We start from the raw sequence: 12,933 nt of genomic DNA on the forward strand, positions 1-12,933 counted from the left end.
TTTTCATCCTAAACTTTTCTGTCGATCTCCAGTTGCTTCACTCAAATCCACTTCCTGGTAGTGGGAGGGTTGCGTCACAATTCCGCTTTTCCCAGTTGGACTTCTTGTCAGAAATGCTATGAGCAGCTTGCAACATATGTCACCAGGGTCAGACCTTCTTAATCTAGTTACAGTAGTCATGATCAAATGACTCATACGTGTGTGTGCTCTTTCCAGGCCCAGGACATGACCTCACCCATAAAGTCTGTGCAGAATGGCAGCCCCTCTAAATGCCCCCGCTTCATGAAGGTTAGGAACTGGGAGACTGGCACCATCTACAATGATGTTCTCCACCATGGCTCTGGCAAGGTAATGCAAAGAAACCAATTCATTTTTTAACATTTGCTGTAATGTTCACTTTGGTCACTATAGCAACCATTGTGGAAAGTCTAAGGACAATTCTGATGGCATCATTTATATAATTTGACATGATCATGTCATACTATCACTTTCTTAAAAACGTAATTAAATAAAACTGAGGGGATTACCGTATTTTCCAGATTATAAGTTGCATCAGTTTAAAAAAAAGCATCATGAAAAGGAAAAAAACACAAGACGCTCCGGTGTATAAATCGCATTTATTATGTGTCACTGCTGACTCGTCGCGTTTATTTATTGGTCAAAACGGCTTCATTTCTCCTGGGCAGTGCAGCGCCATCCATCCATCCATCCATCCATCCATCATCCATCCATCGTGGCAGGAGCTGCTAGCTCTCCAGCGTTCCTCCGCCTGCACCAGCTGGGTGAAGCGAGCAAGCATGGGAGGACTCGCTATTGCAGTTCTTCGAAATTTAAAGTGTCAGTCAAAAATTGCGTAATGAATATGCAAAAAAATAACATATGCAAGTCGCTTTGGCGTACAAGTCACAGGACTGACAAATTTATGCAAAAAACTGCGACCTATACACCAGAAAATACGGTATATAGAGGTGGCATGGTTGCAGCGACAGGTTTCAGGTTCACCGCCGGCATTTCTGTGTGCAGTTTGTTGGTTCTCCCTGCTCACGCAAGTTTTTTCTCCTCCCACAAACCAAAAACATGGTCGTTAGGATAATTGGTACCTCAAAATAGTGTCACTAGGTGTGAGAGTGTGGATGCGTGTTGGTCTCTGCGAGTCCCTGTGATGGACTTGTTACCCGTCCTCGTGCACAATGACCGCCAGAACAATATAAATACTTCTGGATGAAAGTAGTATTTAAAATTAAGCAGTATGGATCAATGAAAATTAGGAAAAAATAAATTAAATGAGCTGGATTATAAAAGTATTGATACAACAATAAAACTATTTAGTTTTAGAACTGCATTTCACTATATAAAATATACAGACATTTTTTTCAGGAAAGCTGCAAATATAGCCTCATAAAACTGAAACTAAAGCTGAATAAGAGTAATTTTAATAGACTAATTGTGCTGAATTGGAAAACAATGGGCTTCTATTGTTGTTGTGACTATTAGAAAATTAACAAAAAAGGTATCTAAGCAACAGGTTTTTTTTTTCCCAATATTGAGCAAGTTTTTATTATTAATTGGTTTTTATTTTTAAATTACTCCAATTATTTCAACAACAATTACAAATGAAACACTAATTCCTGAACCTTTATTGCATTGTCTGATATGTTTGGATTGTCTTTTTGTAATTTGATGTACTATACAAGGCATACTTTTGTCAGAAAAACAATACATACATTTAAAATGTAATTCTTGTATCCATAAACAATGATTAATTGCTGTAGATGTGTCTACATCAGGAAACAAAGAAAACTAATCAGACTTACCAGTAGATAGGCAACAGTACTCGTCAGATTCAAGAGTTTAATGAAATCTTTGTGGAAACATCTCAGAATGAACAGCTGACTCTGAAACGATACAGCAAAATGTTCAGAGCACAACAACATTAAAATGCAGTGACAGCTGTTAATTATAGGATAATACATTTATAAATTTGACGTTGCTTTAAAAACTACTAAACAAGCTTGAATAAATTGATTCAGTGATTATTTCAGTTCTTTTGAACAGCAGCTCAAAACTAAAACTACTGAGATAATCACTTTTAGTGGCAATTCCTCCTAAATTTGCCATCGCAAGACCCACAGTCACCACCACTACCATTAAACATGTTTAATTTGTCACTGAATCAACAAATAGGGTAGCTCAAGTGTTCACCTGATGAAAAACTGAGCTGTTAAAATAAATATAAATGTATTTCAACACCTGGTTTTCAAATCTGTGCTTCACAGTAGAGCAAACATCACAACTACAGTATGTCAAGCACAAAGGGCCGTCCATACCTGTACATAACTGAACATTTCATTCTAAATTGTGATCATAAAACCAAATAAATCAGTTGAGATGTTCTTTTTTCACCTATCCATCCATTAATCTTATTTTATTTCCGGGTTATGGTGGAGCTGCAGTGCCTGGCTCCAGCGGTCACTGTGTAAAGCCCCCTGTATACTCCCGCGTACATCCATTCACGCGTACGTATGTGTGTACTGTACGTAGAGGGTTCAGACTTCATATTCGAGCGTACACCCTGAGCAGCTTCAGAGCAGCTTCACAGACGAGGGGCGTTTACCTTCGGGACAAACCGAGTTCGCCGACTGGTCATTTGCTGACACGCCTACTGGATTGATTGACAAGTGGGGGAAAAAAAAAAAGAGTGCTGTCAGCCTCAGCCGCAGCGGTGTTCTGTGTTTATATGAATTTAATAAAGATCTTTAAAAAAAAAAAAAAAACAGGGAGCGCTGGTCCTGCAGCCCACACATCAGACCAGCCCACCAGGAAATCTCCAGACCCTCCAGCAGCCATGCTGGACCAGAGTTTAATTCACTCGTGACAAATTCTTTCATTTCTCACCATTTCAGTCATGGCATCAACGGAGGAGGAACAGATCGCTTACCTCTTGAAAAAAAAAAAAAAAGAAAATGCCAGATCAGGGATGAAGAAGGGGAATTTAATACATTGCTGTCACATACAAAACAGTCCGTCGCTGGGCAGTTTATTGTGCGACACCACGTACGCGTTCGTAAAAACTGAACTTTGCATGGACATGCCATGAGGGATACGCTCGTACCTCCGCGTATAGACGTACGCAGGAGTATACTGGGGGCTTAAGAGGCTGGGGACACCCTAAACATGTTGCAAGTCCATCAGAGAGCCACAAAGAGACAAACAAGAACTATTCATACCTTCACTAACAACTAGGGACAATTTAATATTATCAATTAATCCAATGTGCATGTTTTTAGTCTGTGGAAACTGGATTACCTGGAGAAAACCCACCTGTGCAGGGGGAGAACATGTAAACTCCACCTAGAAAAGCTCCAGGCCAGGAGGCGATTCTGCAACTTTCTTGATGAGAGGCAACATATCTAACCCACTGTGCTGATCACGTTTAGTGGAAAATCAGAATCTATGTGCAAAAATCAAAACTCTGAGAGCTCAAAGGTAATATAAAGAAACTGAATACTTAACAAAAGCAGAAACAAAAGGCTGACATGACTGCAAGAAAACTCAGTAACCAAAAGACTGGAAGACTCAGGAAAACTAGAAGAAAAATCCATGAATGGCTTATCAGTGCAATGCACAGCCATAAATGAGGAAAAAAGACACAAGCTTTAAAGAAAAACTAATGAGGAAGAAATGACAACACCTGGGGAGATACAACGAGGATCAGGTGAGAGTGGGAGGGGCAGGAGCTGAACTACATGAGTGGAAAACACTGGAGAAGCAGGAAACACAAGTTAAACAAAATACCAGAATCACAGGAATACTAAACAATCACACAAAAGACCCGGATCATGACAGCGCAACCCCTTTTCTTCAACTCTTGTAAACTCTTCACATTGGAAGAATTTCTATCAAATGCAGTTGCAACATTTTTCAGGTGCTAAAATTCACTTTTCTCGTTCTCAAGTACTGACTTACCACTGCACCTCTTACGTAAGACCATGCAGTAAGCCACAAATGCCAAAGGAGCCTGCAAAAAGTCACAAATAAATTTTAATGGTGGTGTTTGAACCCACTGTTACAGCAGGGCAGGAGGCCAGCTAAGACAATTTCCAAGAACTTGGAAGACAAAATACTGTAATTTTCATTGTATAAGTCACATTTTTTTTTTGTATAAATTAGCATGCCTGCAACTAATAAAGTGAAGCAACGTATTTGTTTTGTTTTTGTTTATTTTCGCCATATTTATAGTTCAATTTTTGGCTGAGATCTGACGATTTCATTCATTATGACATGGAAAATATTGAACACTACCATTTTCAGCCACTAGAGGGCCTTCGACTAATATGACAAGCCAAGTGTCTCATTATTAGGTAAAAGTGGCTATTAATGAGACACTTGGCTTGCCATACCAAGCCACCTTCGTCTCGCTCCTGAACTCCTGGAGCAAACGTCAAATCAGCTGCATTTTGCTGCGCCGCCCAGGCGAAATGCAGCTGATTTGACCATTAAAGTGCATTTTTTAAGGAAAAATTCAACTGAGACACATCTCTGATATAATGTCGAGCAAACAAATAATTGTTTTTAGGTGGTTATCTTGTTACATTTCGAAGAAATGCACAGCGAGTCGTCCCTCTGCACACTCCCGCAACCGCAAATCGGCGTTTGAAATGCAGCTGATTTGACCATCAAAGTGCATTTATTAAGGAAAAGTTAAACTGAGACACACCTTTACTATCATTTCAAGCAAACAAATAATTGTTTTTAAGTGTTAATCTTGTTAAATTATTTTTAAAGTCCTCCCGTGCATGCTCCCGTGGCCACCATTTGGCAGCCAATTGATTTTTGACACAACACCGGCCCACATTCCTGGGTGGTCAGCGGTGATGCATGATAGATGTGACTTATACTGTGAAGCGACATATTTATGTTTTTTTTTACTTTATTAGACATATTTGGACTGATGCAACTTATACGGCAGTGCGACGTGTACGGTGGCAAGTACGGTACCAAAAAGCTTCTTTTCTTTGGTGCTGCATCCTGTAGATTCATCAACTGATTCGTGTTCTGTTTGTTGACCGCACCTTTTATCATTCAGCCAGAGTCTCTTCCTCTGGTTAGTAAGCCATACCAAGGCCAAGGTCAACCCCGCTGCTTTTAAGTATTCACCCACTGAAACCCTGCAGCCATTTGTAAGCTGTAAACCAGAGTCTAATTGCTTTGACTTATCGAACAGGCTGTCGTGTGCATCTCGATGAATGGCCTGTACTAGCATCTTCAGAGTTCTTATTATATCATGAATGATCCATCTTTCCCCCAAAAGGACAGCTGGCTGGCATGAATGCCCAGAGCAGTATGACAAGCAGACGTGCCGGAGCACGAGTTATTCCTTTGTTTGATTTTTAACATGCCGCTCATTCATTTTCCCCTCTTTACTCCTTCACCTCTTTCTGTTTCATTGTTCTTTCTTGTATTTATTATCACCCCTTAGGTTTTAACTTCATTTTAAACTTTTGACTCACCCGCATCATGTTGCTCTGCCGAGCTGCTTTAGTTTAGTTCTTTTCTAGAGCAGGGACGGGACATGGATGGAAATGTTTGAACAATGGAAGTGGGTGGTTCAGTGTAAAGAGACAATTTTAGAATCGCTGGAATCGTTTCCAAATTTGTCTTCAATTGTCTGTGTTGCAGTTTTAGATAAACCCATTTGGGGCGGGGTTTATTTGTTTGTCGTCTTCGTTCTAAGCAAATCTAACTGGACTCCACCTCCAGCAGTTTTAAACCGAACACACAAAGTCAAGCTTAGCTTTTTATGTTTTTATTAATGTTTACATCTTTTCTTTCTGTCATCAAGTCGTTATGTAATAGAAGGAAACAAATCTGACTCAGACTTACTCTTTCATAAACAAGACATTCGTGTTAAACATTTAGTGCACACGCTCAAAACCCTTAGATACATCAGGTGTTCTGTACTAAATAACATGTTTTGTTTTATTCAAGTGGAAAAGAGAAGAATAATATGATTAGACTGCACCTGTTGAAATATATAAAAATCTTTAATTGAATATCATTTTGATTTTCTATAATGAAATTTAAAATAAAGTGTCAGAGCTTGTTTTTCTTTTAATAGTAGCAGATATAACAAGTAATTTGTTTGAAAAGCAAATGATTTTTGGTAAAATTGGCACTAGTGTTCCAGAGAGACTGTGGTTGGAGTCAGAACATCTACTGATGTGACAAAAATGTGCTTATTGGTGAAGAAAATGATTAGTTGTGGATTTATTGAGTTAACACTATAGAGTTTAATGGAACAAGGGTGTCAGCTGATGAATTACTAGTGAAAAAATTAATGTATGAATTAGGAAAGTGTGTCTTAAGAGAAAATATGAATCAAATAAGGTAAAAATCACTGTATACTGCATCTCTGTGTCTTTTCCTCTAATCTCTCATCCTTTAATGCCACATGCAGTGATTTGTCAATCAAATGAGGTGGCATCTGGGGTGGCCAGTCAGGTAACAAGTGCCACCGTGGTCACCCCTCTGGCTCCGTCTCTGTGAGTGTGTACATTAGTAGTTTCATGAGAAATTATGTTGACAAAGTTTTAAACAAGTATGTCAGCAATCTGTTAGCACTCAGAGTGTGCGTTAGGGATCATTCAGTTACTGACACGCCACATTTTAAGTTTGCGTTTGTAAAAATGGGCAATTTTCAGAACATATTTGCCTTTGTGGCTTGTTTGTTTATTTATTTATTTTTTGTGTGTTTTGTTTTTGTTTTCAGTTGCCAATTTGCAGTGAAAATGTGTGCATTGGCTCCGTGATGGTCCCCACTGTTCGCAAACCAGACGAGGTTCGAGGCAAAGAGGAGCTTCTGTCACTGGCCACAGACTTCATAGACCAGTACTACACCTCCATCAAAAGGTAAGCCCAGCCTGTGATGCCTGGTGAAGGGTTCAATTTATGGATTTGTTTTATGAAAGGAGCTCTTTGGTTTCAGTGTTAACACATTTTCTCATTTCTAAACCTCAATGATTTTTCAGCCTCGTGAAATTGACTCACCACTTTTCTTAACCTTGAAATCTCTTCTAAAATATGAATATGGTAACAATTTTTACAGCATGTTTCATTCCTTTTTCAAAGAAACCTCTTTAGTTTACTCATAGTTAGTCATAAAATGATGAAGAAAGAAATATTAAGTATTTTTTATCAGTATAAAAATGAAAAATGGAAGCACAAAACAGACAAAGCCTGCAGGCTGTTTATTTGCTTTTACCTGCTACAGAAATAGTTTGATTTGCACAGATCGTACAGTTATGAACTTTTTTTTTTTTTGTTCTGCACAGTACTTTACTGATGTTGCTGATGGAGTTCAAGCTTGTTGTAAAAGTTTATTTTAAGCTTTATAGTTTTAAATTTAATAAAAGTCAGTTTATTGAAATAGTGTAGATTCATGACAAAAGTAATCTCAGGACACAATACAAAAAAAAAGCATGAAACCAATTCTGATCCAGATTCAAATCCAATCATTCAATTTAATCACAAATTATAATATAAAAGACTCACATACAATACATTATGAAACGCCATATTTTTCGCTGTATAAGTCGCATTCTTTTGCATAAATTAGCCTGCCTGCGACGTATACAGCAAAGTTTTTCCCCCATATTTAAAACCCAATTATTGGCTGAGATCTGACGATTTCCTTCACTCCGACATGGAAAATATTGAACACTACCATTTTCAGTCACTAGAGGTTGACATCTCGACCAATATGGCAAGCTAAGTGCCTCATTAATAGGTAAAAGTGGCTATTAATGAGACGCTTGGCTTGCCTTACCAAACCACCTTCGTCTCGCTCCAGAACTCCTGAAGCAAACATCAAATCAGCTGCATTTTGATGCACCGCCCAGGCGAGATGCAGCTGATTTGACCGTCAATGTGCATTTATTAAAGAAAAGTTAAACTGAGACACACATTTGCTATGATTTTGAGCAAACAAATAATTGTTTTTATGTGTTAATCTTGTTAAATTCTTGTTAGGGTCCTCTCGTGCATGCTCCCGCGGCCGCCATTTGGCAGCCAGTCGATTTTTGGCACACCGGCCCACTTTTCTGATTTGTCAGAGCTGACGTGTAACCAACGTGACGCGCCAGCGGTGATGCATAATAGATGCAACTTATATGGCGAAGCAACGTATTTATGTTTTTTCCACTTTATTAGACATATTAGGACTGATGCAACTTATACGGGGGTGCAACGTGTACAGCGGCAAGTACGGTAATTATTAAAAGCTATCCGTCTAGGGAAACCATTAAACAGACAAGTGTATATCTGCAACCAACCATAAATACTGTCAATTCCTATTCTTTTAGAACACCATAGTTTTCCTCCGTATCTTTCCATGTATGTCACAAAAAGCTATTTCTTGTATTTTTGAAAAGCCAAAAAGTTATTTTGCGTACTTTGAATTGTAATCACTATCATTAAGTTGGGGTCATGAGATCATATTTCTCTTTTAAATATAAACAGTTTTATTTCAACTGACATAATTGCTTGGACAGCATGGCAGTATTTAACAGTCAGTAAACAAATATACAGTTTACTGTAGATTTTTAGTTTAGTTGTTTTAATAGTTCTTGTAAAGTTTCTACCACTGATTTGAGTTTGTGAACAGAACACACACATACTGTATGTAGGAGCACCTGGCCTCAATGTGTCAACAAGTTTACTTTCTGCTTTGCAACAGGACTTTTTTTTTTTTTTTTAGTGTGGCAATTCCACATATCCATCCAGATGTTGATATGTGGAGTTCTGCTCAGAGTTGTCAGCTGTTATGTTGTATCCCTGGACTTGTCCTGCCTCACAGGAATGGATCCAAGGCTCACGTGGACAGGCTCGAGGAGGTAACTAAGGAGATTGAAGCTTCAGGATCTTATCAACTAAGGGATACTGAACTGATTTATGGAGCCAAGCACGCCTGGAGGAACGCTGCCAGATGTGTGGGAAGGATCCAGTGGTCCAAACTACAGGTTGAACCAAATATTTAATTAAACTCCCCGTTTTCGTCTAAAGAGCCAAACAGTCTTCATTGTGCTAATAATTTAGTTTAACTGCTTTTAAATATGATAAAAGCGCGTCTTTAATTTTTTTTTCTCAGGTTTTCGATGCCAGAGACTGCACAACCGCACATGGAATGTACAACTACATCTGCAACCACATCAAGTATGCCACCAACAAAGGCAATCTTAGGTAAAAACACTTGAATTTTCAGAGTGTTATCTGATGCTTGTGTTATTTTTCCTGTTTTGCTTCAACACTGCTCGTGTTCTTCCTGTCCTTCTGTCCATCTGTCACTCAATGTAGCTCATCACCCCTTATCCATCTCTGACCACCCCGACTTGACCCGCTGTCCCATCTGTCAGTGTGCTCTCTGTCTCTTAGCGCTGTTATCTGACACTATCTGCTGCCTGTCTATTTATCCGTCGGTGTCTCAGCACCACTCATTGCCCGGCTGGCAAGGCGGCAGACCTCGCTAACAAGCAGTCATTTGTCAGACCTGCGCTGCACTCACACTCTTTCTGCCAAGTCCTAATCACATGTGACATGTCGCATTTACTTCATGGGAGATGGATGGATTCTGACTCATTACTACACTTAGCCCGGCCTTCTGAAGCCAGCTCGGATGCATACGCTGAAAAGAAAAGGCTCACAAATGAGACTGTGGTTTGGTTTGTTCTATAAGCACATTTGGCCCATCAAGTTTCCTCTTATTATTTTTATTTTTTTTTAAATAAGATTATTTAAGCCCCTGACATTTGGTTTGCAGCTGTGAAGCAATGAATCATACGTCAATCATTCCAATAAATTGTTTAATTAGGAATCAATAGGTCATGGTCCACGTTTTTGTTTGTTTTTAAAAACGCAATCATGTCTGAGCACTTATAGGTTTTTATTTTTTTTAATTTCTCTAAATGTCTCGTTTTGTTCTAGACATTCAGTGTATCCAGTGAAAAGGACATGGGACCATGCTTCTTATGTGTTCTTAAATGAATCTAAGTTGCTATTCTGGTAGGATCTTGCATAATAGAATTGTTTGCAGTAATGTGATTATTAGTTTGTGACAAATGTGACAAAATCTGGGACTGGATAAGCTTCCACTGATCAAATAACCTGTTGCCAGGAATAGAAGTGTTTGCATGTAAAGTCTTATTGTTGATGATCTGCTGCACTTCACTGGGGATTAGAAGACTGTTTCTTTTAGATTCAGCTGTGTGCACAACTGGCCCAGATTCAGACCAGCTGCTCAGCCATGCCGTCACACCCTCCACAGTTACTTTCAGCCGGCTTAGCCATAATAACACTTTTACCCAGTGGAAGCATTAAAACACCACTGGGATGCAGATCAGACCAAAAGGTAGCCAAGCTGTACTCTGTCTTTCCAGGAGACGTAATTAAGATGCATTATGGTAGATTAATTGGCACAATTTAATCAGTCACTGTCTCATTCATGGTTATATATTTTTATTAAGTTAATGGTTATAAAAATAAAATAGTCTCTGTAGAGACCAACAACTCGTTTAGAATATTACTATGGCTCTACTGGGACATTTGATTCGTTTTTTTGGTGTTTTACATGTCATGATTATAAATGCAGTCATCTCTAATTGAATTGTAAATCAATGACAAGTTATATACTGGCAGTTCATTCTGGTTTATTTATAACAAAATGGTAAAACACATTGGAAAAAATGATTAAAAGCTACTTATTTCTGGTGTAAATTTCAAAAGGTTTGCAGCAACCAAAAAAAGCAATGCATAAAACAAAGATTTAAAGAAATGGTACAATTTGTTTAAAGGTGTGAGATCAAACATGAAAGTGTATTGCGATATATCACGTGGTGCAGTTTGAAATTGTTTACTCCAGTAGTTTCCCATATACAATTCTGAAATGCAGGCACACTCTTAAACAAAGATAGCAGCTGAAAACCATTGAAAACTTGAGTTATATGATTGACCTACTTCAGACAGGCCATAGGTAAACAAATATGGTGGAATAAGACAAATGTAGAATCATAAGGAAGATGTTTAGGTGGAAATACAAAAGTGAATTTATAACATTTTTGCAAAAGCCGTAGGAGTTTGAATGCAGAGCTCTGTCTTTATGATGCCCGACTGCCCTGGTTGAGCCCTGATATTTCTTATTGAATGTTTTTGTACACAACCTTTCTCGTTTTGTTTGCATTTTTGTCTGCCAGACCGATTCGGCCTATTTTCAATTGTTTTAAGTTGTTTAGATAAACACGTGCATAAGGTAGTTGGCATTGGGCCTAAAATTTAGCTTTTTTTTTAAATTTTTTTTATTTAAGGACATTAATCATCACTATGAGGAAAAATGTGTGGCTTAAATGAACAATATGAAACTATATTCAATAAGAATTTACATAGGAATAAAGTATGCTTTCATGTTGTATTTACCAGAATTTAGCAGAAATTTTAGCTCCTTTTTACAGAGAGGTTGTCTGGGTAAAATATGTTTTACAAAATGTTACTTTAACAGTACATGATGCAGCAGCTCTAAGAGATCTGCTTTAGTTGTAAAGTTTATTGTGTCCACAGAAAGCTAAATTAATACAGCCCTGTATATACACCTGTTACCTGTGGGGACCAGATTGTATTATGATGCGTCTTGTTACCCTCTACTTATAGAACACCAGATATATTCCTGGTATTTACCTGGTCTGCATCAAGTATGTATTGGAATTGGTAGTTTTAGAATATTTAAAGATTTGGTGGTAAAGAGTCTCCAGATTTTGTAATTGGCTGCTCTGATGTGTGCAGTTAAATCCCAAGACCTGTTTTTGAACTATCTTGAAACATAAAATTATTTGTATGTTCTGTTGTTTTTTTCTGCATTCAAGGTCAGCTATTACTATTTTTCCTCAAAGAACAGACGGAAAGCATGATTTCCGCGTGTGGAACAGTCAGCTGATTCGTTACGCAGGTTACAAACAGCCTGATGCAAGTATTCTTGGAGACCCTGCTAATGTGGAGTTCACAGAGGTATGTGAGGGTTCATTCAGTATTTTTAACATCAGTGAAGTAAAGCTGATGAATCTTTATAATATGATGGTTTTTGGTCACTAGATCTGCATGCAGCTGGGATGGAAAGCTCCGAAGGGTCGATTTGATGTCCTTCCACTTCTCCTGCAAGCCAACGGGAATGACCCTGAGCTTTTTGAGATCCCTGAAGACCTTGTCCTGGAGGTGCCAATCACACATCCAAAGTGAGACCTACTTTTGTCTTTTAGAATGCAGAAAATGTAACAAACTAAGAACTGAGGAGGCTGTTCAAAAACCTATCCACCCACTTGCACATCTTTTTACAACACTTTCCAAACAATGGGGAACTTTTATGCCAAAAAATCTTTTTTTTTTTTTTTTTTTTTTTTTTTTCACAATCCAACTGAGCTGATTTTTCCCAGAAAACACAACTAGCCATCTTTTGTATCTTGGTATACCAGCATTTATGGTAGCCATGGGGCTTGTTAGTAAGATTTCAAGCATTGTATTCCCACAACAAAACTTTTCCAGTTACAAAAGCAGAGCCCAAACAGCCTCCCTAGCAGCTACTCTAACATTCACAAACACACACATAGAGCTCTGTTACATGCTTCAGAGAGTGCTGCAGGATTGCTTGACACACAGATCTCCCCACCAGACCCTCCCCAAAATTGCCAGCTCCTACTCCATAGCCGGCATCAGCTGGTCTTCAGTGCTAGAAGCCACTTGGCACAGGCTCTGCCTTCACATAAAAGTGTCTCATCATTACACAAGATTAAACCCAGCTCGACAAATAACACACTGAAAGCAATGTTATCCATCCCCCTGAAGGTTGCAATGGACCCAGCTTGCTTTGCCCAGTACTAAAAGCCCTTAAAAATATTT

The 12,933-nt window shown here is 38.5% G+C and overlaps 1 protein-coding gene across 1 annotated transcript in view; it reads left to right on the forward strand.

Moving 5' to 3' along the window:
- Positions 1–12,933, forward strand: part of nos1 (nitric oxide synthase 1 (neuronal)) — a 43,883-nt gene that overhangs the window by 9,190 nt on the left and 21,760 nt on the right. The window contains exons 3-8 of the mRNA XM_037680214.1: positions 217–348; positions 6,770–6,909; positions 8,855–9,017; positions 9,146–9,237; positions 11,907–12,048; positions 12,133–12,272. Of these exons, the coding sequence (XP_037536142.1) occupies positions 217–348; positions 6,770–6,909; positions 8,855–9,017; positions 9,146–9,237; positions 11,907–12,048; positions 12,133–12,272 (809 nt within the window). The remainder of the gene's footprint in view (positions 1–216; positions 349–6,769; positions 6,910–8,854; positions 9,018–9,145; positions 9,238–11,906; positions 12,049–12,132; positions 12,273–12,933) is intronic.

This window comes from Nematolebias whitei, chromosome 8, assembly GCF_014905685.2.
Source record: "Nematolebias whitei isolate Nwh7 chromosome 8, NemWhi1, whole genome shotgun sequence".
Taxonomy (NCBI): Eukaryota; Metazoa; Chordata; class Actinopteri; order Cyprinodontiformes; family Rivulidae; genus Nematolebias; species Nematolebias whitei.